We start from the raw sequence: 26,004 nt of genomic DNA, 5'->3' as shown, positions 1-26,004 counted from the left end.
CTAGCTGCTGTTTTGATGGAACACGATTTTTACTTAAAAAATAACTAGTAGGCAAGCTATGGTTATTCAGACATGGATATTTGGCAGACATTTTCTTAAAAATGAACAATATGTGCCTGTCTCTTTGACGAAAACAACTGTGACAGTATTTGTTGCCAATGATAAAATTCAAGCTTGCAACAAAAATTTCATTAGAAATTCAAACTTAGAATTTTGAAAATTCTAATTTTCAGTATCTGCCACTGAACCTAATAGAGTCCCTAAATTTAACATCTTTCTAATGAGATTCTTGGTAATATTAACAATTGTGGTTTTCAGTATGGTATAATGAAAAGTATCAACATTTGGAACATCTACAAATGGCCATGCGTAGGATACTATAAAATCATGTATGGGTAAAAGATCCATTAAAAGGCAAGAAAGACAAATTGATTTTAATGTAACTGAGTATGAAAAGTTTATTGATATGGTTTTAGATTACATATTGCAACTTAAGAAACTTACGAAGTTTTGGAATAGTATCAAAGAAAAATACCACAATTATCTGAAAAGTCTATTATAATACTCCTTTTTCTACCTACCTATCTTTGTGAGGCCAGATTTTCTTTATATACTTCAATTAAAACATTGCATTAGATTGCGTACAAAAGCATATATGAGAATCCAGCTGTGTACTATGAAACCAGACATTTAAAAAAATGTTTAAATGTGAAAGAATGTCACTCTTCTCACTACATTTTTTAAATGCATTTTTTTGTTTCATGAAATACGTTATTTATATTAACATGTCATGGTTTGTTGCTTTTAAATGAATTAGTAACTATTTAAAATTGTTACTTTCCCTATTTCAATTTCTAATATCAGTAGTTGTAATTCACATAACTAAAAGCTCTTTGGAGTCCTCAGTAATTTCTACAAGTGTAAAGGAGTCCTGAGACCAAAAATTTGAGATCTCCTGCCCTATAGTTTTATTTCGATGTCAATTAAACATCTTTAAATTCACCCATATTTTTAAAGTCATAAATGTAAAATTTTAATTGCCACAATAATTTTCTTAATGCTTTTCTGATAAAAGTTCAGCACTTTCTCAGTTGAAGGTTATAATAAATGATGACAGGTAATTTTGAGGATTATTCCAGGAGTATATTTATCACACCATAAAAAAGAAAATTAAAATTGGGGAAAGGCAGTAAAGGTCATGCATGACAAATTTACTAATAAAATACTCATGTTTTGGCCTATTAAAATATTTGCTATTTTAAAATTCCATCATTTAATTGTAAATGTGTTGCTCCTCTTCCAGAATGTTACCTTATGGTTGTCTGTCAATCGGTGACTGTGTGGGACTTATTGAGGTGGTGCGAAATTCTCACACTATTATGCAAATTCAGTGCAAAGGCGGCTTGAAAGGTGCACTGCAGTTCAACAGCCACACTCTACATCAGTGGCTCAAAGACAAGAACAAAGGAGAAATGTGAGTTGTATTATTCTTTCTTCCTATGTTAGTCTAAGTTTTTGTTAGATGAGTCTGTCAGTGTTTGTGTATTCCTCTGACTTAGACCAGAGAAAACAATTGTACTTTCTATGGAAAAAACTATGCTCAGCCTTTGCAATATTTGACATTAATGGATTTAAATGATTATAATTACTTTTGATTTGGTAAAATCTTAAACATTCATTTTATGTATTATCTAAAATGTATTGTTACTGCTTATTCTTTTTAAACAAATGAACATTGCACATTCAAAATTTTATTTCTAATTCATTGTTAAAATGATTAGAAAAAAATAATTTTAATGAGATGGTATTTTTTCACTATAATAAGAATTACGCTTTGGTCAGGGAACATCTGGAAATTTCCTTAGAAACCCATGAAAACTTCACAATCTCAAAATCTTTGGACATAATTACTTTATTCCCTGTTAGTGATTGTTTTCATTGTTTAAATAGACGCTTGTACCCTTTTTTCTCAAGTTGGCCTGAAGCACTCTATATTTCCATACTACTCATGAGGTGTTTACTTCTTCTTTGTAGATATGATGCAGCCATTGACCTGTTTACACGTTCATGTGCTGGATATTGTGTCGCTACCTTCATTCTGGGAATTGGAGATCGTCACAATAGTAACATCATGGTGAAAGACGATGGACAAGTAATGGTTTTCTCTGTTTAAAATGTTTTTGGTGTTCTTAATTTATTAATTCAAGACATTTTGTATCTGAATATGTCAAACTATAACATAATTTCTTATTTTTGAAAGCTGTTTCATATAGATTTTGGACACTTTTTGGATCACAAGAAGAAAAAATTTGGTTATAAACGAGAACGTGTGCCATTTGTTTTGACACAGGATTTCTTAATAGTGATTAGTAAAGGAGCCCAAGAATGCACAAAGACAAGAGAATTTGAGAGGTGAGCTTGAGAAATTAAAAACACAAAATAAAGAGTTCTGGCTGCTCTATTAGAAACAAGCAATATTTTTCAAGCAATTTCAAAATAATAAATGTTGGCCGGGTGTGGCAGTTCATGCCTGTAATCCCACTTTTTGGGAGGCCGAGGCTGGAGGATCATTTGAGCTCAGCAGTTGAAACCAGCCTGGGTAACACAGTGAGAACTCATGTCTACAAAAAAAATTTTAAAAATAGCCAGGCGTGGTGGCATGCACTGTAGTCCCAGCTAGTCAGGAGGCTGAGATGGGAGGATCACTTGAGGCCAGGAGGTTGAGGTTGCAGTGAGCCATGATCACGCCACTGTACTCCAACCTGGGCAACAGAGTGAGACCCTGTATCAAAATAAATAAAATAAAAGAAGTTATTTTACCACTTTAACAAAAACTATTTTTTGTTTGTTTTTTATTTTATTTTATTTCAATAGCTTTTGGGGTACGCGTGGTTTTTGGTTACATGGATGAATTAAATAGTGGTAAAGTCTGAGATTTTAGCGCACCTGTAACCCAAGTAGTGTGCTTTGCCCCCAATATGTACTTTTTTATCCCTTACCATTCTTCCCATCTTCTCCCTTCTGAGTCTCCATAGTCCATTATATCACTCTGTACGCCTTTGTGTACCCATAGCTTAGCTCCCACTTACAAGTGAGAACATAGTGTATTTTCAGGTTTTCCATTCCTGGGCTCCAGCTCCATCCCAGTTGCTGCAAAAGACATTATTTCATTCTTTTCTGTGGTGTAGTAGTATTCCGTGGTGTAAATGTACACTTTCTTTATCCACTCATTGGTCAGTGGGTACTTATGTTGGTTTCATATCTTTGCAATTGTGAATTGTGCTGCAATAAACATACGATATGCATGCAGATGCCTTTTTGATATAATGACTTCTTTTCCTCTGGGTAGAGGGATTGCTGGACCAAATGGTAGATCTACGTTTAGTTCTTTAAGAAATCTCCATACTGTTTTCCATAGAGGCTGTACTAATTTACATTCCCACCAGGAGTGTATAAGCGTTCCCTTTCACCACATCCATGTCAACATCTGTTGTTTTTTGACTTTTTAATTACAGCCATTCTTGCAGGAGTAAGGTGGTATATCATTAATCATCAGGGAAATCATCAGCATTTCCCTGATGATTAATGTTGTTGAGCATTTTTTTCATGTTTTCATGTTGTTACATATCTTCTTTTGAGAATTGTCTATTCATGTCCTTAGCCCACTTTTTTTGTTTTCATTTTTGTTTTTGTTTTGAGACGGAGTCTCACTCTATCGCCCAGGCTGGAATACAATGGCATGATCTCAGCTCACTGCAACCTCTACCTCCTGGGTTCAAGCGATTCTCCTGCCTCAGCCTCCCAAGTAGCTGGAACTACAGGCACACGCCACCATGCACGGCTAATTTTTGTATTTTTAGTAGAGACGGAGTTTCACCATGTTGGTCAGCCTGGTCTTGAATTCCTGACCTCAGGTGACCCACCCGCCTCAGCCTCCCTAAGTACTAGGATTATAGGCTTAGCCACTGCGCCCGGCTTTAACCCACTTTTTGATGGGATTCTTTGTTTCTTGCTGATTTGAGTTCCTTATAGATTCTGGAAATTAGTCCTTTGTTGGATGCGTAGTTTGCGAATATTTTCTCCCATTCTATGGGTTATCTATTTACTTTGATGATTATTTCTTTTGTTATGCAAAGGCTTTATAGTTTAATTAGGCCCCATTTATTTTGTTTGTTTTTGTCGTATTTGCTTTTGGGGTCTTAGTCATTTATTATTTGCCTAGGCCAGTGTCCAAAAGAGTTTTTCCTAGTTTATCTTCTAGAATTTTTATGGTTTCAGGTCTTAGATTTAAGTCTTGGATCCATCTTGAGTTGATTTTTATATAAGGTGAGAGACAGGGATCCAATTTCATTCTTTTACATGTGGCTAGGTGGTTTTCCCAGCACCATTTATTAAATAGGATGACCTTTCTCCAATTTATGTTTTTGTATGTCTAAAATCAGTTGGTTGTAAGTTTTTGGCTTTATTTCTGGGTTCTCCATTCTGTTCCATTGGTCTATGTGTCTACTTTTGTGTGTATCTGCTGTTTTGGTAATTATAGTTTTCTAGTATAATTTGAAGTCCAGTAATGTGATGCCTCCAGATTTATTCTTTTTGCTTATCCTTGCTTTGGCTATTCAGACTCTTTTTGGTGGATTTTATATGAATTTTAGGATTTTTTTTCTAATTCTGTGAAAAATGATGTTGGCAGTGTTTTGTAGTTTTCCTTGAATAGGAAAGATACCCCCTTGGTTAGGTATATTCCTAGGTATTTTTTTGAAGCTAAAAGGGCTTGTGTTCTTAATTTGATTCTTTGCTTGGTTGGTGGTGGTGTATAGCAGTGCTACTGATTTGTGTACAGTGATTTTGTAACCTGAGACTTTACTGAATTCATTTATCAAATCTAGGAGTCTTTTTTTTTTTTTTTTTTTTTTTTGAGAGAGAGAGACAAAGAGTCTTGCTCTGTCGCCCAGGCTAGAGTGCAGTGGTGCAATCTCAGCTCACTACAACCCTCATCTCCTGGGTTTAAGCAATTCTCCTGCCTCAGCTTTCCAAGTAGCAGGCGTGCACCACCATGCTCAGCTAATTTTTGTATTTTTTAGTAGAGATGGAGTTTCACTTTGTTGGCCAGGTTGGTCTTGAACTCCTGACCTCAGGTGATCCTCCCGCCTCGGCCTCCCAAAGTGCTGGGATTATAGGAGTGAGCCACCACACCCAGCTGAAATCTAGAAGTCTTTTGGAGAACTCTGGGGTTTTCTAGGTATATGATTATGTCATTGGTAAACAGCGATAGTTTGACTTCTTTTCCAATTTGGATGCCAATGTGGGCTTCCTTGTCTTGTTCTAGTTCTCAGGGGGAGTGCTTTCAGCTTTTCCCCACATTCAGTATGATATTGGCTGTGGGTTTGTCATATGACTTTTATTATTTTGAGGTAAGTCCCTTCTATGCCTACTTTGTTGAGTGACAAACTATTTTAATGTTTTTATTTTTTTGTGTTTATTTGTGTGATGCTGTGAAGGAAGATGGAAAGGGAATACAATTTAATTTGTTGAGCTAATTAAGGTCTAAAAAGAAAGTAACCCTTAAACTTCATAACACATTAAATGTTTTTATTTACTGAGCTTTAAATAGTTGGACTCCACCTCTATATTGATAAATAATGTATAGTGCTTAATATGACATTTTTTGCTCATACAATTTGATGAAAGTCCGTCAACCATAATCACCTTGTTTATTCATAACTCACCTTATGGTATCTCATTAGACTATATCAGACTTTAAAGTACTTTTTACAACCTTCTATAAAATTCTGCTTTGTCTATAACTCAGTCCTGACTCTAGCTTAAGCACAAAAGGATTTAGTATGGACCAATTCATACATTTAATACTTATTAAACTGCTGACATGCCAGGCATTGTTGTAGGTGCTGGTAATAAAGCAGTTTTTAAAAAGTCTTTATTCTCATGAAGTTTATATTCTAGTGGGGTAAAGGGAATCAAAAGATGTTGGTAAGGTAAGTGAGAGAGGAATGCTATTTTTTATAGCTTTGTCTACGAAAGCCTCTCTAATTGTGTGACATTTGAGCAAAGACCTGAAGGTATTAACATCATTTGCTCCATACTAACCAAACTGTTCTTATTACTTATAGGTTTCAGGAGATGTGTTACAAGGCTTATCTAGCTATTCGACAGCATGCCAATCTCTTCATAAATCTTTTCTCAATGATGCTTGGCTCTGGAATGCCAGAACTACAATCTTTTGATGACATTGCATACATTCGAAAGACCCTAGCCTTAGATAAAACTGAGCAAGAGGCTTTGGAATATTTCATGAAACAAATGAATGATGCACATCATGGTGGCTGGACAACAAAAATGGATTGGATCTTCCACACAATTAAACAGCATGCATTGAACTGAAACGATAACTGAGAAAATGAAAGCTCACTCTCTGGATTCCACACTGCACTGTTAATAACTATCAGCAGGCAAAGACCGATTGCATAGGAATTGCACAATCCATGAACAGCATTAGAATTTACAGCAAGAACAGAAATAAAATACTATATAATTTAATGTAAACGCAAACAGGGTTTGATAGCACTTAAACTAGTTCATTTCACAATTAAGCTTTAGAATAATGCGCAATTTCATGTTATGCCTTAAGTCCAAAAAGGTAAACTTTGAAGATTGTTTGTATCTTTTTTTAAAAAACAAAACAAAACAAAAAATCCCCAAAATATATAGAAATGATGGAGAAGGAAAAATGATGGTTTTTTTTGTCTTGCAAATGTTCTATGTTTTGAAATGTGGACACAACAAAAGCTGTTATTGCTTTAGGTGTAAGTAAACTGGAGTTTATGTTAAATTACATTAAGATTGGAAAAGAATGAAAATTTCTTATTTTTCCATTGCTGTTCAATTTATAGTTTGAAGTGGGTTTTTGACTCCTTGTTTAATGAAGAAAAATGCTTGGGGTGGAAGGGACTCTTGAGATTTCACCAGAGACTTTTTCTTTTTAATAAATCAAACCTTTTGATGATTTGAGGTCTTATCTGCAGTTTTGGAAGCAGTCACAAATGAGACCTGTTATAAGGTGGTATTTTTTTTTTTTTTTTTTTTTTTGGACAGTATTTAAAGGATTTTATTTCCCAGGGAAATTCTGGGCTCCCACAGAGTTTAAAAAAAAAAAAAAAAAAATCATAGAAAAAGAATGAACAGGAATAGTTCTTATTCCAGAATTGTACAGTATTCACCTTAAGTTGATTTTTTTCTCCTTTTGCAGTTGAACTGAATACATTTTTCATGCATGTTTTCCAGAAAATAGAAGTATTAATGTTATTAAAAAGATTATTTTTTTTATTAAAGGCTATTTATATTATAGAAACTATCATTAATATATATTCTTTATTTACATGATCTGTCCCATAGTCATGCATTGTTTTGCACCCCAAATTTTTTATTGTTCATAGCAGCATGGTCAGCTTTCTTCTTGGTCTGTAGATGAGGCTCAGGCACTATCCCATTTACGCCAATAACCAGTGTATAACTACTTAAGGAAAACATAAAACTTCATCTTTCCTTTTATTTCTTATGTGAATCCCCCGTCTTCCATTCTCTTTTGTAGTTGAGAATGTCTCAATCATATGAAATTAGTTACCAAAATTAACACAATTTAGACTATCTTCCTGATTCCTTAAACCCCTTTACTGAAGTATACTCATGAATGATACTTTAAAATATGGGGGAATAGAAACCATGAAATTTTTACCTTTTTAAACTATTTATCCATATCTCCAAAGTAGAATATTAAACCATTTTAAGATCATGTCTCATTCCCAAGTAGTCAGAGTCAGAGTTCACTCTCCAACTTTATTAAATACTATTTGAGCACAGGACATATCTTAAACATTTTGAAAAACATTAACCCAAGATGTACAGGCTACTGCTAGTCATCATTCTAGAATCTGATATTTTACTCTGTATTTGAAATGATTAATGTCCTAGGAAATTAGCTTTAGATGTTCAGGTGCCACATCAAAAAAGTGCAATAATTATTGACAGTTTTTTATATTAGGCATATTATTGGAAAACAACTTTATAAAGAGTGAACATTGTATACTGTAGTAAAACAGCATCACTTTAAAAATATTCATTTATGAAATCTGTTACCTATAGTTGAAGTCTTGAGTAGTGAACAAGGGACTCTAATACCAATACTCTTAATATCTGGCTATTTTAGATCCCTTAAAGGGCATAATTATTGGAAATTTAGGTATTTCACTAAAGCATGTATATAATATTGCCAACAAGAAAAATAAATTTGAAGATTAAGGGAACTTACTTCTGCAAACTGTCTTGCAGTAGTTAAGCAGAATTTAAACTCTGTTTTAAGCAGGCAACCAGAAAGATTATTTTGCAGTTATAGAAGATTTCATAACTTATTAAAACTTATTAACATTTTGTGTTATTTAGATATAGGCAGTTGATACTAACATCCCAGCCTTTTCAATATCAGGGTTAAATTATAGGAAAACTCAGTAAAATGGTACAAATCTGAAACTTTGATGGTAGAAACTGAAGATTTAACAGAGAACTGTGTTTTACCCGAGTGCCAAAAATGCCTTGAGCCTCCTTGCACAAAATTTATACCATTTTTTACATTTTTATCACATCAGTCCAGATACTTGTCTCCCCTCCTTCTCCCAGAACCTCTCCACTATTAACACGCACAAACCATATGGCCGATTTCATCATTTACATTTATTTTCAAAAGTTATTACAACCAAATTATATTAGAAGAAATGTAGACAAATTCTATAAAGACTATAGATTGTGACCTAAGAAAGAATTGAGGCAAAGAACCAAACATTGAATTAAATGCTACATGGGTGACTAAGATCTGTTTCAAGTCAGCGATAATGTAGCCAATTCTGGGTACTTCAGTATCAGAGATCAGTTCCCACGGTTTAGACAGTTCCTATCTATAGCTGACTATCCTTGTCCTTGAATATGGTGTAACTGACTGTTGGCTCTGCAGTTTTATTGGGCCACTTAAGAAATATTTCCTTGAATAATTGTTTTGAGAAAAAGTCTAAAGAAAATAATAAAAATAATTTTAAACACACTATAGTAAGAAATGACTGTTCGAAAATTATGCTTTCACTTTCTACCATATTCTCAGCTATACAAAACCATTTATTTTGAAGATTTTTAGACTACTGTTAATTTGAAATCTGTTACTCTTATTGTGGAATTTGTTTTTTTAAAAAAGATGTTTCTAATTGGATTTTTAAAAGAAGAATGGAATTTGGTTGCTATTTTACAACAGAACCTAAGCTTTTTGTGGTTCTTAGTGTCCTATGTAAAACTTAGTGTCAAAGTAATCAACTTTGAGATTTTTCCCTTCTATTCTGCTTTATATTAAAAGCCTATTAGAAAATGGGAACCTGGTGAATATATAATGAATTGTAAAATATTTTAATGTGTAACTTTTTCAACTGTGAAACTATTGATTTTTTTGATGAAAACAGCTGCTGATAAAGTATTTTGTGTAAAGTGTAGTTCTTATTAACCAGGAAAATGATGACTTGATTAGACTGTATATGCCCTCTTGGATTTTATTTTAAATGGATTGGTGATTTTCACATAGGTAAAACACAGTCCATCTGTATTCTTTTTTCCATCAAAAATCGAGTGATTTGGAATTATAAAAAAAAATTGTGAGCAGCCTATTTGAAAGGCATCATGGAAATTTCACAGCACATAACATGGATTTATTTTTTTCTTCATGTAAATCCGCTTAATTCATATTTTGATCAATAGCCCATGCTTGCCAACTCTGAAGAAATTTAATTTCCAGCAGTATTTTAAAGCTAGCCTGTTAACTTTTTCTGAATATTTAAAGTTCCTCTTTTTTCTATGTCTGCACAAACTGCAGACCTGGGCTGGACCCACATACTCAGAGTCCACCTTAAGAAATTATTTTGATGTCCAAGACATCACTAAAATATTTAAGTTTAAAGATAATATGTGGTGTTAATAGATTGTGGTGCTTTTACTATTTAAAGACAACTTTCATACTTCAGATGTTTTTGAGAAGAGGGGAATGTGAGGGGAGGGGGCAGAACAGGGAGGAGTTGTTTGAATGAATTACATTCTTTATATCCATCCTGCTCATTTGGGGCATGTCTAAGAGAAGGCTGAAAGTTGTGAGAGTATATTGTATACCGTAAGAGAATTAGCTCTTCATCATGGATGGGATTGTGAAGCTGAACTATAAAATTCAGCATTGACAGCATCCTCAATTAATAATTCTTGGTGACAGAATAATACAGCTGGGCTGTTTTTTAAAATACAAACTCAATACCATTTTTAATTATTACATTAAAAATTGTAAATATATTTATGTGCCATGGCCTGGGAAGCCTGTTTTCTTTTTTCATAAAAATTATTTTTACTCTATGAAAAGATTATGGGGTTTAGCTCAAAATATCTATGGTCGTGATAAAATTGGATTGGTAACTCTACCTCAGAAGGAAAATGGGGGAAAAATAGATGAGTCACAATTCAATACTTCAGGCTCAGAAATTGTGCAGATCACTGAATTTTAGATTTATAAAGTCAGAGTTGGCATGCGTTGTTTTTAATGATATGGAAGACCTTAAGAAAAAAACTTGGCTGAAGTTTAATCGTTGGTCCAGCCATTTGAAAAAAGCAATAGTTCGAGGAGGTTCCCGAATTTGGCGTTTGAAATTCATTTTGTTCTCTTTTCTTCATTATTAGTGCATTTGGTGTGTGTATACTTGCACACAATTCTGTCTGTATACACACTGCTTGCTTAGCCCTAGTCAAAAGGCATCTTTTATAAAAGGTGTAAAGAAATATCAAGGTTCTATAATTCTGAAGAGTTTAGAATTTATTAGGAGTTTCCCAAGTTGGGATGTTAGTCTTTAAATAAACTTAACTTCATTCATGTATTCCACTTAAGGTTTTGCACCTCCTTTTTATTAGTGCAGCGCCATTTATTTTGCTTGATTTTAGGTATGTTAATATTCCAGCCTTGCTAGTTAGCATAAAGTGACAGGTGTGAGCCATGAGGAAATTTTCTGACTTAATTTTTACACAACTACATATAAGAGTTTTAGTGGAGAAAAAACATTAGTCCCTTGTGCATATATAGTAGTTAGATAAATGATTTTTCTACCAACAGTATACTCCACTCCTCATGTAGGTAAGTACAGAAAAGGTTTCAAAATATATTTTGTTAGCCAGTTAAAGTCTATGAATTATCTGCAACCTATTTAATCTGTCACTACAGTAATTTTGTGGTTATGCCAAGAACCGTGTATACTTTTAGATTTTCTTATTTTTGTCAGTTTTTCTAGGTTAGCAAGGAGGCAGCAAACTTTCATTGTTTCATATTAAAATATAATTAGACTAAACTTAATTCTAGGAATTTCCAAAATCGTTATCTATTTATTTCATTTTTATTTAATTTTGTTTTTATTTCACTTTTAAAAGTCCCTTGTTCGATGTAATTTATGTTCCTAAGAGTGGTTGGAGAACTTGGCCTTCATCTGATTTCAAAAGTGTTTTTGGCTATGGAACCCAAGTTTCAAATGAAGTTGATGGTTTCAGTGTGATTCAGTCTTCAGACCTAATTGGGTTCAATAAAATCTAAAAGAATATACCCTTTTGGAGCATAACACTTTAATACTTTGGGGAATGTGGCACTACCAAAAGAAGACTACTAACATGTCAAATGTTCACCTGGAAGAAATTCGAACCACCCTTTTGGCCCCATTAATTGTAGCAAGTTTATTTCTCTATATTTTGTCATTCAATGAATTGAAGTCCTGTGGTATACTGCATTCATTAGAAGAAAAACGTTTTTAATGTCCTTTTAATGATGGCCCAAAAAGCATTTGACACAGCAAGATGCATGTGTTATTATATTGAGAATATAGAATAATAACAGTACCACTAAATTTAAGACCTCTTCCCAGTCTTGCTGTTCCTAGCAAGAAGTGTGGCCTGTGACTGCACTTACTGTTTGTGCTCATCAGAAACTGTCAATGTCTGCTTTTCTTTAACTCTGCAGTCTGTAACATCACGCTGTTTATTAAAAAAAAAAGAAAAATTACTTTGACTTGTGTCCAAACAATCCTTAGTGTACTATATAAGCAAAAAATTGTGATAATTCTTTTGCCATTCCTTTTGAAAAGCCAGTGCTGCTAATAATCAAAATTTAGCTGAATTTGAGTTCTTTTCAGTAATGACTAAGAATACTTGATTGAAAATCTGAAACTATCATACCTTAAAAGCCAATTTTTCTGCCCCAGTAAAGTGATGAATATTAAAGAAATGTATGTTTAAATATTTACTTCCTTTAAGCATAAAGAATTATATGCTTTTAAGAAATATATGTATATACATATATGTATGAATGTATGTATGTATATGTAATAGGTAAGTGGACTTTTTCCAAGTCCTTTGAAGATCAGAACCTAGAAATGAAGTTAGGCCAGAAGCAAACTGGTTTTGCTTTCAGTTCTCATAAACATTGCAAAAGTTAAGTGTGGGCTTTGACCACTAATGCACATAGGCATTAACAACTTAGTAAAGCAATTAAGCAAATAATTACTTAAATTTTATTTATTTGCCAAATGGTTTAAATAATTTTGAATTGACTTTGTTCTCCAGGGATAATATCTGTCTTTGCTGGAATGAATCAGGTAGCTCCTATCTAAATAGAAAACTGGTAATTGAAACACACACTTTACATTTTAAATTAGCAGTTTTGAATTTTTAGGGGAAAAAAAAAATCCCGATAATTGCATATTGTTAGGTAGAAGTCAAATTTACAAAGAAATGGAATAGGGATGTGCCCTTAAGAAAAGTATAGAATCTCAATTTGCAGAATGATTTAAAATGTGCATGCATATAAAATGTTCATGTGTATGTATATATTTTATTACAGAGAAGTCTTTGGTATACAAAATAGTTTACCACAACCTTTTAAACAGCAGGTTCTGGGCCTTAAATGCATATCACAGTTAGCCAAGAGAACTGGGGTGGGGGGCAGGGAAAATGAACTGCAGTTCCCTATCCCTAGCCTCTATACCAGCTGTCCAATGAAAAGTACCAAGGCTCACTGAATGTTACAACCCAGCAGGTTTTTAAATAAATTATCTAACATTTTGAGTGCCCCTACTAGATGCTAGAAGCTATGCTAAAGTGTTTCACATGCCCTACTTTGCTGCTTCTGTAAAATAACTGCGTGAAAGAACAGGTTATCCCCATTTTATAGATGAGAAAAGAGAGGTTTAGACCGGTTAGCCGATTTGCCCAAAGTTGTAATTATGGCCTACAAAGTCAAATAAATCCTAATCTGAGACACATGTTCTTTCCACCACTGCACACTTGAAAGAGGAAAACACCAAGATTATTCATTACTAATCAAGTCAATATTGCTCTATTCAGCTGAATTAGTAATGTGTGTCTTGAAATTGCTAAAAGGCATTAAACTGACTTAGAATCAGTTTTTTTTATTACATCTACATATAAAAGTAGCTTCAAATGTCTCATTCTACTGTCCATAATTTAAGATATTTTAGTATAATAAAATTTTAAAGATACTTGGAGGCACTTTGGAAAATCAGACCAAACTCTCTTTTCCACTCATATAGATTCGGCATAACCAATCTGGAAAGCATTTGTTGAGAGCCTTATGACATCATTTAATAACCATGGTTGATTCATCAATTAAAGTACAGACAATTGTTGACTAAACTTGTGGGACTTTGCTATTAGGTTGATGCAAAAGTAATTGCAGTTTTTCTCCATTAAAAGTAACGGCAAAAACTGGAATTACTTTCGCACCAACCTAATACGATGTGGATCATCTGAGATGAATGTTGAAATCCAGTATAGCTTCTTCATATTTCTGGCCCATTTTTCCCACCAGAAAGTGCACAGAGTGAAATGAGCTTATGAAAAGCATAATTAACTAGAAAAATGTTACTGAAAGAAAAATTACATGGTACATGCCAAGGTTAAATACTAGTAACTCTAAACTCAGTGAATTTTCTAGGCAGCAGCTTTCCTCTGCTGTGTAGACTGGTAAAGAACAAACCAAGGCTGGGTGCAGTGGCTCATGCCTGTAATCCCAGCACTTTGGGAGGCTGAGGCGGGCAAATCACCTGAGGTCAGGCAAGACCAGCCTGACCAACATGGTGAAACCCTGTCTATGCTAAAAATACAAAAATTAGCTGGGCGGGTGGCACACGCCTGTAATCCCAGCTACTTGGGAGGCTGAAGCAGGAGAACTGCTTGAACCCAGGAGGCAGAGGTCGCAGTGAGCCCAGATCACATCACTGCGCTCCAGGCTGGGCAACAAGAGCAAAATTCCATCTCAAAAAGGAAAAAGAAAAGAAAAAAACTATAATATGTTAGGTCCATGTTTTCTTAAGTTTTCTACCAGATTTTTATCTTCGTATAGTGAACAAACTGTTAAGAACTTTTTTATGAAAAATATTTTAGTGTGACTATATTGCATAGTTAGGCTGATGGTTCAGTGTTCAGTAGGTTAGATACCATCTTTGTTTATTTCCATATTGACTGGTTCTAGCTAGAGCTGAAATTAGGTAAAGAATATCTTGAACTCATTTTGCTACACAGGAAAAAAAAGTGCTTCCTTAGCTCATTTGGAAAGAGATTGGGATTAGAAAAGATAGTGAATTTGTATGTATTTATAGAAATAAATAGAATACAAAATGAGGCTTTTAAATTTTTTTCCCACATGAAAATATGATACTTTAATTATTACCTTTTACATTGTTAGTTTGCAGACAGGCATAGTTAGGTCCTCAGTTGCAGAAATCACAGACATCTGAAGGCCAGCACTTTAATTTGGCCACAGTCTTAAGATTTCTCTGCTCCTTCCTTTGCTCCTCCTCATACTCCACAGTTTGAACTGACGCTGTTCTATATACGGTAATTTTCCACCTACCTCATCTCTGACTACAGTGCTATATTTTTCACACAGTAAGGACAGATGTTGTGTTAATCTCACCATGCCAACAATCAGGGCACCACCTAGCAGGGTCAGTGAAGGCCAAAATAAACAGTGGAAGATAGCCATTTGGTCATACTTTTTTATAAGAATGACATCTTCAGATTGGCTGTCTGGACTGTAGAAGCATGAAAAGGGGGTTCCATTTTTGTGATTGAAGAATTCCTTTATGTCCAGAGCACTGTTGAGCAAATCATTTCTATCTTGGTGGCACTTAGGTGTGTAAAAGCACTAGGAATATGGAGGAGGGAAAAAGATAAAGGCACTGTCACCAATACCAAATACTTAACAGTTTTTATTATGAAATAGCTTCAGGTTGAAGTTATTAGTGGGCAGTTTCAATCTTAGAAGGTGGTAAAATATTACATAGCTCATGGGAAAAGGTTGATTGGAGGGCCACAGTGAAATGGTCATTTCCAGTCATTAAGCAAGGATGTGGAAGGGAATTCTTAGTTTATATGACATTGCAGGAGAGTCAGTGACCAACTTCATAAGGAATATGACTCCTCCCCACATGCAGGTTCTTGGTCTCTTGGACAGTATGAATCCATTTGTCCATTGAACAAAAATGTATTGAGCCTATGAACTTTCAACGCCTAGTAATGTCTCTGTTGTCTCTGTCTTGATCTCCTGTAGCAAAATATTACCCTGAAGAAAAGCACATGGAGGCTTTTGCTCTAGACTCACAGAGAGGGAGCCCCACCTGGACTTTGGTTTCTGAGAGACAGAACCAGTGGAGAAGGGAGCTCTGTCAGCTGGTGACTTTTTTAAAAAAAGCTTGAGGTTTATTACCATATCCATTAGGTACTTGAGGTACTGTGCTAAAGGCCTACAAAATGTTTGAAATGTTAAAAATCATTGCATCCAAAACAGAAAACAAAAGTCATCAGATTGAAATTGATGCTTAAAGACAATAAAGTGTAACACGTCAACTAATCTAACACAACTCAACTTTTTATAGTTAGGTATAAATACAAATTTTAAATCATATGAAAGACTATACTTTCAGGGATCATTTCTATAATTTGTTAAATCATATGAACCCATTGTGTAATTTATTAAAAATGATAATCTTTACATTTATTTGATAAGAAAAATTACTCGCTTGATTCAAGGGAGACTGTGAGTACATTGTAGCATTTTGATATGATGGGGAGTGGAATCTCCAAAAGAAACACTCCCCACAAATGACTACTCATTGGCTTAGCCTATAAATTCCAGACACCAAATTGTGAAATTGGAATAATTTATCTCCTTTCTATATACCCCATTTCTCCACCAAGAAGAAAAATTCATTTATCCTGATTTGATCACTATAAAAATATTTACTTAAAAAAAAAAACAGATCTATCCCTAAAGACAGCCCTGGGTTATTTATGTACCCTGCTAGGGACAGTCTGGCAGGGAAGGGTTGCTGTCATAAGAACTCTTTAAACTTTACAATACCTTGGGATTTATCTGGACAGCCTCTTCATTATAATGTAGGACAGCTTTCTGACCTGAATGGGTGAGGTTCACCAACACCTGAAGACACGGGTACTTCCCCTGACCGCGGCAGTGCACACCACAGGTGAAGGTACAGTCCAGCCAGTGGTCCATGATATCTGTGTGGATGGCAGTGCAGGTTGATTCTTCTCTCTGAGCACTTCAATTTGAAAAAAAATAAATGTTCTTCACTTACTAGAAAATTTCGTTCTACATTTCAGTGTGGTTATGAGCTTACGTACACAATGCCCAAGGCATCTGTGTACAAGGCATTTGTGTATTTTGAGGTGGCACAGGATCCTTACAGCAGGCACCTAATAATCAGGGAGCACAGAAGACAAAGAGTTGGGGTAAAGAGCCGCAAAGTCCCAAGTTCCACCTCACTTCTGATGATCCTACTGGCATATTTCTCACTGTAACAATGGTTTTCAAACTTCAGAATCACCTGTGAGTTTGTTATAATGAAGAATTTGTTAAACTGTGGATTCCAGCGCTTCATTCCAGAGATTCTGGTTTGGTAGGTCTGACTTGAGGCCCAGGAATCTTTATATTCAATAGTATTTAAGATGCAGGTATTTGGAAAAGCACAGTGTAAACAGTGTTAGCATTACCATAATACTGTAACCACCAAGATTCACACACACTCAGGAATCTCATCATCTCTCATGCTTCATCATCTCAAGATGCACTGGCTTGTCCTGATGAAAATGTGCCTTTGGAAGGAGTCCAACTACAGGGCCGTTGGTCAACATAGCCTACACAATTTCTAGCAACAAGGTACAATTCCACATACCCACTACTTCCAAAGAGGCAAGTGCAAATCATACGTGGAATCTCTCGTAGAATACTTACAATATTTTTGCTATCAGTTAAGTTCCTTGAGGTCAGGAGCTACGTCCAATTCATCTGTGTGTTCCTCAAAGCATGAAACAGAATGCCTCTCACTGAGTAGATGTTCAGTAAGTGCTGTACTGAATTATATATATAATTTTTTTTGGAGGTGGGGACGGAGTTTCGCTCTTGTTGCCCAGGCTGGAATGGCACGATCTCGGCTCACTGCAACCTCCACCTTCTGGTTTCAAGTGATTCTCCTGCCTCAGCCTCCTGAGTAGCGGGGATTACAGGTGTGCACCATCATGCCCAGCTAATTTTTTGTATTTTTACTAGAGATGGGGTTTCACCACATTGGCCAGGCTGGTCTTGAATTCCTGACCTCGTGATCCTCCCGCCTGGGCCTCCCAAAGTGCTAGGATTACAGGCGTGAGCCACCACTCCTGGCCTGAATTAAATTCTACTTAGAAAAAATTTCTTGAGAATTTTCACACGTACTACATATGCAAAACATCCTAGGTGCTATGAGAAATTACAAACAAAATTCCTGCCATGAAGATCTTGTGGTGATGTTGAAAAGAAAGGACATGTGTATATGTATGAAATAATTTGAAAACAAGTCCAAGACAAAGTAAACGAGGGGAAGAGGAAATGTTTTGATTTAATGTATGGGACCGGCTCTTTATATACCCTCACACTCACATGTAGGGGGACCCCTGTGTTTACTTACTGCTTCCTTAAACATAATAAGTCAGATTAGCAAGCTCTAAAGTCAGAATGTTTGAAAAGCAGGGCCAGGCAGTGGCTCATGCCTATAATCCCAGCACTTTGGGAGGCCGAGGTGGGCAGATCACTTGAGGCCAGGAGTTTGAGACTAGCCTGGCCAACATGGCAAAACCACATCTTCACTGAAAATACAAAAATTAGCTGGGTGTGGTGGCGGGCACCTGTAATCCCAGATACTTGGGAGGCTGAGGCAGGAGAATTGCTTAAACCCGGGAGGCAGAGGTTGCAGTGAGCCAAGATTGTGCCACTGCACTCCAGCCTGGGCAACAGAGCCAGACTCTGTCCTACCCCCTCTCAAAAAAAAAAAAAAAAAAAAAAAGTAAGAATGTTTTAAAGGCAATATTTAGCTAGGTTCATAATGCACTCTCATTAATCTCTTTGACCAAAATAATCATTCTCCCTTATTAATACAACAAACTTGAGACACGCCATGCAGTTTAACATAACCTCAAGGTCCGGGGTATAAAAATCACTAGATGTGGCCTAAGAAAAAATACTGGGCAAGTGAAAATACAAAAATGGAAAATAAGATTCTTTCATAGATTTAGCACTGCTTTTTCACTAAATTAATTTAGTCTGCTTTTTCACTAAATTAATTTATATACTTCTTTTAACTAGGCATCTTGAAATAATAATTTAGAGTTACCTTTTTATCTGTTAGAACTTGAGCTCTCTAAATCTTGACCAAGTACTGAACTGAGTATGATTTGAATTTTCCTTGAAGATTTTAGAAAGCTCCAAAATAGAGTAGGACATGCTGTCCTATGCACAAGGCCCCAGTCAGAGCCTTTCAGGTGGAACCAGGGATGTATTCAGGGCTCAAAAATGAGCATGTTCCTTCAATAGCATCAGGTGTGTATTTGGCTACAGCTGTGACAAAATTCATCATTTGACTGAGAGATGAGAGGCTGAGGGAGTAGGATAGGTATGAGCTACCCAGGCCTTTTTAACTTAATACCACCCTTTATGGAGCAAACCTACTCTCTGAGATGGCACAACACGTAAGTTGAGAGAGATTAGAACTCACCACTCTTAGGCACTCACTTAATTTAACCAAATAATTTCCAGGAATGCTTAGAAAAGTGAAAATTATGAGCAACAGTTTGGTACCAGCTTGCAGAAGGTACCCTCAAGCCATCTCCCAAATATGTCACATTTTTAAAAATAATCTGATCTGCCTGTGCACACACATGCACATTTACTCAACATTCCTATACATTCAAACATTCAATCACATTGTATAGACATGTAATGCAGATATATATATATAAAGTATGAGGGGAAAAGGAGTAAATGAAAAAGAGGAAAAAAAAACAGAATGAAGTCAGAAGTGAGGTACAGCCAAGACAGGAGAATCGCTTGAGCCTAGGAGTTTGAGACTAGCCTGGACAACATAGTGAGATGCCATCTCGGAAAAAAAAAAAAAGTTTAAAAAAAAGTGAAGTATAAACATGTAACCTGCAGACCATAGATCCCTTGTAGTTATGAGAACTGAGCTACAAATTTGCCTCTGGGCTTCCTAGCAGCCAAAGCAATGAAGGAAATACAACCAGATACAAGATTCCTGGTGTCCATTAAATGAAAGTAAGCTGGTTGATCAGGAGCAGCACAACTTCTCCTGGTGCTAATACCAGAGAGAAGGTTCTTCTGGAATTCTTCCAATAGTGGCACTGTATGCTGTAGTAAATGGTGACCTCTATATCTTTCCCCTAACAATGGTAACCTAGGAATGGCAGGAGATGAATCATAAATAACAGAAGTAGGCCACTCTCTTCCTTTTTATGACCCCTTTCCCTCACTGAACTCCTAGGCCTTCCTCTTCTACTCCCCCTGGGCCTTCTGTTGCTCTTTGGCTGTCAAAAACAAAAGTGGGGGCTGTTCAAAAATAAAGCACTGTCCAAAAAGCACCCCTTGCCTTCCTTTTACCCTGAACTGACCTGGCCCCAAAGTACCATATGTTGTATGGGCCATCCTACAAAATTAAATAGCTCCTCCCCTTCCCTAATCAGAACCCCTATTCCCCTTATTTCAGCAAACTTCATTTAGGTATTAAGAAGCAAGTCTTACGTCAGAATGACAGGCATATTATTTACTGGCTATGTGAACTTGGGCAAGTTACTTGGCCTTTCTGAGCCTCAGCACTTCTATCATGGGCTGCTGTAGGTTTAAGTAGGATAAAATATAGTAAGTACTGAGCATACAGCATATACTTAATAAGTAGCAACTAAAGTTGACCCTTGAACAATTCAGAGTTTAGGGATGCCAACATCACACCCCCAACCCTGCAGTCGAAAATCTTCATGTAACTTTTGACTCCTCAAAAACTTAACTACTGGTCAGGCATGGTGGCTCATGCCTATAATTCCAGCACTTTGGGAGGCGAAGGTGGAAGGATGACTTGAGCCTAGGAGGTCACGACCAGCCTGGGCAACATAGGGGGACCCCATCCCTACAAATACTTTAAAAATTAGCCAAGTGTGGTGGCACACACCTGTGGTCCCAGCTACTTGGGAGGCTGAGGCAGGAGGATCGCCTGAGCCCAGGAGGTCTAGGCTGCAGTGAGCCATGATTGCGCCACTGTACTTCAGCCTGGGTGACAGAGTGAGACCGTGCATCAAAAAAAACAAAAAAAAACCAAAAAACCTTAACTACTAATAGCCTACTGTTGACTGGAAGCTTTACCAATAAATAGTTGATTAAGACATATGTTGTGTTTATATGTGTTATATACTGAATTCTTACAATAAAATAAGCTAGAATAGCCAGGCACAGTAGCTCATACCTCTAATCCCACTGACTCAGGAAGCTGAGATGGGAAGATTGCTTGAGCCCAGGAGTTCAAGACTGCAATGAGCTATGATCATACCACTGCACTCCAGCGTGACAGAGCAAGACCCCTTCTCTAAAAAAAAAATAAATAAATAAGCTAGAGAAAAGAAAATGTTATTAAGAAAATCATGGCCAGGCATGGTGGCTCACGCCTGTAATCCCGGCACTTTGGGAGGCCGAGGCAGGCAGATCACAAGGTCAGGAGTTCAAGACCAGCCTGGCCAACATGATGAAACCCCATCTCTACTAAAAATACAAAAATTAGTGGGTGTGGTGGCAGGTGCCTGCAGTCCCAGCTACTCAGGAGGCTGAGGCAGGAGAATTGCTTGAACTCAGGAGGCGGAAGTTGCAGTGAGCCAAGATCGTGCCACTGCACTCCAGCCGGGCAACAGAGCAAGACTCTGTCTCAGAAAAAAGAAAAGAAAAGAAAATCATGAGGAAGAACAAGATCATGTCATTTGCAGGAACATGTATGAAATGAAGCTGGAAGCCATTATTCTCAGCAAACTAATGCAGAAACAGAGAACCGAACACTGAATGTTCTCACTTAGTGGGAACTGAATGATAAGAACACATGGACACATAGCGGGGAGCTACACATACTGGGGCCTCTCAGTGGGCAGGGGGAGGGAGAGCATCAGGAAGAATAGCTAACACACGCTGGGCTTAATACCCAGGTGATGGGTTGATATGTGCTGCAAACCACCATGGCACACGTTTACCTTTATAACAAACCTGCACATTCTGCACATGTTCCCCAGAACTTAAAATAAAAGTTGAAGAAAAAAATCATAAGGAAGAGAAAACATGTTTACTGTTCACTAAATGGAAGTGGATCATCATCCTCTTCATGTTGAGTAGGCTGAGGAGGAGGAGAAAGAGGAGGGATTGGTCTTACTGTCTCGGGGTGGCACGCACAGAAGAAAATTCATTTATAAGTGAATTCTCGAAGTTCAAACCCGTGTTGTTCAAGGGTCAACTGTATCACTACATGCACTGAATAAAGAACCTAATTAAAAGAAAACGAAGGAAACGAATATGTATTGAGCAACTACTATGTGCCAGGTAGACACTGTCAAACTCAAAAAATCAGACTCAAAAAACTTTTATTTTGCTTGCATACAAGGTTTAACTCTCTCCTGGAATACTAACATTTTAAGGTGAGGATTTATGACCTAAATGAATAAACTATAATTTGTGGATTACGTGTTTGGAGGTATATATAGATTATGAGAACGGAGGAGGCAGTGCAGGGGAATATCTTTGACCTTCTCACCACCTCTTCCGCCACACCCAGCTGCCCCCAGCACTGAGAGAGGAAGAGGAATTGCGTTTTTCTTTTTCTAGACCACGTCAGAGAGTCACAGATTGAGAAACCAAAGCCAGCCTCTCCTCCTTTACCGTTGTGCCTGGATCTTATTTGAATCGGAAACTCTAGATTTCCTTCCTCTGTTTCTTACCTGAGCATAAAAGGCTTTAGAATGGTTGTTCCAAGCAAGAAGAACATTAGGACTGAGAAGCCCATCATGGCAAACCCCAGCAGCACGGCTCGGTCCTCTCCAGCACTGGACGACAGCCTCTTGTGCACATCCAGTGGGTCTCCATCACTGTAGTCTGTCTCTCTCTTCTTCCCTGAGGCAGGAAAGGCTGTCCTTTGGGAAAAGGGAGAAGGAGATACTGCAGTGGGCTCATAAACAAGTGGCAACATTTCCAATCCATGGGGAATGGAGGGATAATCTCATTTGCTGCCCACCTGTGTCTCGTGACAGGATGAATGCAACACAGTGAAATCCCAGTTCAGAGCTTGGTGACAAGTCCATCTAAATCAGCTAAAGTGATGTGTAAGCAAGTATTTTTAAATATATTGTGGCAAATAAGACTAAGGAATGTTGCCTCATGCAAGTCTGTAGCGATCTATTTAATCGATGACTAGAGAATGTTGCATGTAAATAAGTGTTATGAACTTTGTTACCTTTCAGGGATATTGCACTTTCCTCCTGAAATTCTTTTTACATTCTCCTTTGAATTCCACATCGAAAGAATGACTCAAAAAGTTCACATCTGGAATTAACAGCATCCTGAACAGGGCTTGACTTGTTCTTTCATATTCACCTGTTGGAAAGGCAGCATATCCACCACCAGGATTTCTGGCCACTGCCCAGTCCGCTCAGAATTATGAAGCTGTCATGGCTTCTTTGCTCCACTCACCCTCCTTCTCCTCTCTGGCCACTCACGGTTCTGCATAAGTGTCCCTGCATTTCTTCTCTCCCTCTCCTCCCTGTGCCTGCAAACCCGCTCCAGCAGAGGATGAGATACATTCTCGCAGGGCAGGGTGTCTGGTGAACAGAAGAGCCCAACACAAAGGTCGCAAACCGGTGGGCATGGAGGCATCCGGTCCACAGATGTGCTTTGTTTGGCCTTCTCTGTCTTTGTGTGTGTGTGTGTGTGTGTGTGTGTGTGTGTGTGTGTGTGTGTTTGAGATGGAGCCTCACGCTGTTGCCCAGGCTGGGCACGATCTCTGCTCACGGCAACCTCCTCCACCTCCCAGGTTCAAGCAATCCTCCTGCCTCGGCCTCCCAAGGAGCTGGGATTACAGGCTCCCGCCACCACGCCCAGCTAATTGTTGTGTGTTAAGTAGAGACAGGGTTTCACCATGTTGGCCATAATGGCCTCCAACGCCTGACCTCATGATCCACCCACCTCAGCCTCCCAAAGTGTTGGGATTACAGGTGGGAGCCACCGCGCCCGGCCCGGCTTATTATTATTTTTTAATGTGGGATAACTTGTTAAGACCTTAAAAATCATGACATTTCTCATAAAAATGCTGAGTCCTGACTTCGGAAATAATCTCAGGATGCACGTCCCTGCAGATGAACAGCGGGCCCAGCCGAGCAGTGGCTTCCCCTGTGGAAGGTGTGTTCTCTAGTTTGCCACAATCCCTCCACTTCCTGTAGTGTCACTGATTTGCCATTCCCTGCTCAGTAGCCACTTGAGTTCCAGAAGTATCTCTATTTTAAGAAGGTTAATGAAATCTTAAGCCAAACAAATGCAGCACTAATGGTAGAAGCACAGGCTCTATCAAGCTTCCTAAAAGCTTTCTACATTTTAAAGCCAAGCACAAACTCCATCAAGGAAATTACTGGGTTTTTTTCCCCAAAAGCACAGTTTATGCCTATCCCACATCTTTCCCCTTCCCTCTCCCTAGCTCCCTTTTCCCCCAGCAGCATCTTTCGGTTCTAAAGCGAGTAAGAGGAATGTCAGACAGTCCAGAATGTTCCAAGAGCCTATACCGGGAAGCACCAACCTCAGAAGATGGCGGCACTCCATGGTTAATACTTCTTTAGGAGCCGAGGATCTAGTTTAGGAAATTTTAGTTGTCTTTGATATTTTACTCATCCTCTATCATCCTACCAGCAGAGAAGGGGCATGGAAAAAAAATTTAATGAAATTTGAACCTGCACTTTTTTTTTGAGATGGAGTCTCGCTCTGTCGTCCAGGCTGGAGTGCAGTGGTGTGATCTCGGTTCACTGCAACCTCCGTCTCCCCGGTGCCAGCGATTCTCCTGCCTTGGCCTCCCAAGCAGCTGGGATTGCAGGCACGCGCCACCACGTGGAGCTATTTTTTGTATTTTTAGTAGAGACGGGTTTAAACTGTTAGCCAGGATGGTCTCGATCTCCTGACCTCGTGATCCACCCATCTTGGCCTCCCAAACTGTTGGGATTACAGGCGTGAGCCACTGCACCTGGCCACATTTTCTAGTTTATCAATAAATATGACAGATTGATTAAAGAAAGTTTTAGCCCTAAAGCAGAGTTTGGTGGTTTTTGTAGTTTCCAGGACCCAATATCCTGCATTTCCCTTGTGCTCTAAAGCTGGACTTTAGTTGCTCTGTAGCATAAGGTATCCCAGAGATTTATTGTAAGATATCCTTGGAATCCATGGGTAAAGAGGCTTATAATGAGGTTACTATGGGATTTCTAATACATTCTTTAACATACCCAATTATAAATGGTATGTTATAAAAAACTGGCATAACCTGATTCTAATTTAGGAATAAGACAGACCTGTAGTACCCTAGACAAGACTTTTTATTTATAATTTTTCTGCCCACTTTGTTCCAAGGCTTTATGAAAAGTTGACAACCTCATAAGTCACTTGGAAAGAAGTTATTTCATGTGTGGGGAAGGGATAATATAAAATAATCATAAAAAATTAAAACATAGATATGTTTGGCCGGCCGCAGTGGGTCAACGCTTGTAATCCCAGCACTTTGGGAGGACAAGGTGGGCAGATCACCTGAGCTCAGGAGTTTGAGACCAGCCTGACCAAATGGTGAAACCCTGTCTCTACCAAAAATACAAAATTTAGCCAGTCATGGTGGCATGTGTCTGTAATCCCAGCTACTCGGGAGGTTGAGGCAGGAAAATCGCTTGAACCCGGGAGGCCGAGGTTGCAGTGAGCCAAGATCGCGCCACTGCATTCCATCCAGCCTGGGCGACAGAATGAGACTCCATCTCAAAAAAAAAGTAAATAAACAAATTAAAAATTAAAAAAAAAACCACATAGACATGTTTTTATTATTGTAAAAGTAACAGGCTTCTGTTTCAGTGGTATGGTACACTAGACACCCACTGTAACTACAGACAACTAAAACTTCTGGCCAAAGCTTAAAAAGAATTGGAAATACTCAAAAGACAAAACTATGTGAAAGTAGGAACCCAGAGAGGAAGGTGGACAGAAGTAAAGTTTTAACTTGAGGGCATTTGCGGAACTTGGTGAACTTGAGCTTTTGTTTCACCGTTTTTAGGGTCACGGGGACAGGAGACAATGTCCAAGGTCTATCCGAGGTATGCAGTTTAATATACCATCCAACTAGAGCTGGAACCCCAAAGGACTTAAAAGTCAGTGTCAGGTTGAACTGGAAATAGCCCCTCCCCCTTAACTCCCACTGCACCACTCCATAGGAAATGGCAAGGAAAATGCCTTTCTCAAACCTTAACACTGACTAAGGGAGGAAA

General features: G+C 37.6%; 2 protein-coding genes across 9 annotated transcripts in view; one reads left to right on the top strand and one right to left on the bottom strand.

Annotated features, from left to right (window-relative positions):
- Positions 1 to 11,671, top strand: part of PIK3CA (phosphatidylinositol-4,5-bisphosphate 3-kinase catalytic subunit alpha) — an 85,830-nt gene extending 74,159 nt beyond the window's left edge. For 3 of the 5 annotated variants that reach the window (XM_009201327.4, XM_009201328.4, XM_021934655.2), the window contains exons 18-21: positions 1,304 to 1,474; positions 2,035 to 2,152; positions 2,261 to 2,412; positions 6,129 to 6,747. In XM_009201327.4, the coding sequence (XP_009199591.1) occupies positions 1,304 to 1,474; positions 2,035 to 2,152; positions 2,261 to 2,412; positions 6,129 to 6,399 (712 nt within the window). In that variant the 3' untranslated portion in view covers positions 6,400 to 6,747. Of the gene's footprint in view, positions 1 to 1,303; positions 1,475 to 2,034; positions 2,153 to 2,260; positions 2,413 to 6,128 lie in introns of all 5 variants that reach the window. The other 2 variants (XM_003894806.5, XM_031663561.1) reach the window with 2 other exon arrangements.
- Positions 7,082 to 26,004, bottom strand: part of KCNMB3 (potassium calcium-activated channel subfamily M regulatory beta subunit 3) — a 30,650-nt gene continuing 11,727 nt past the window's right edge. For 2 of the 4 annotated variants that reach the window (XM_009201332.4, XM_021934657.2), the window contains exons 2-4: positions 22,447 to 22,638; positions 16,502 to 16,700; positions 14,771 to 15,286 (exon numbers count right to left, since the gene is read on the bottom strand). In XM_009201332.4, coding sequence (XP_009199596.2) covers positions 14,888 to 15,286; positions 16,502 to 16,700; positions 22,447 to 22,638 — 790 coding nt within the window. In that variant the 3' untranslated portion in view covers positions 14,771 to 14,887. Of the gene's footprint in view, positions 12,097 to 14,770; positions 15,287 to 16,501; positions 16,701 to 22,446; positions 22,639 to 22,958; positions 23,459 to 26,004 lie in introns of those variants that run through there. The other 2 variants (XM_021934658.2, XM_003894807.5) reach the window with 2 other exon arrangements.

Source organism: Papio anubis, chromosome 2, assembly GCF_008728515.1.
Source record: "Papio anubis isolate 15944 chromosome 2, Panubis1.0, whole genome shotgun sequence".
Classification (NCBI taxonomy): Eukaryota; Metazoa; Chordata; class Mammalia; order Primates; family Cercopithecidae; genus Papio; species Papio anubis.
This window is presented reverse-complemented; position numbering and strand designations above follow the sequence as displayed.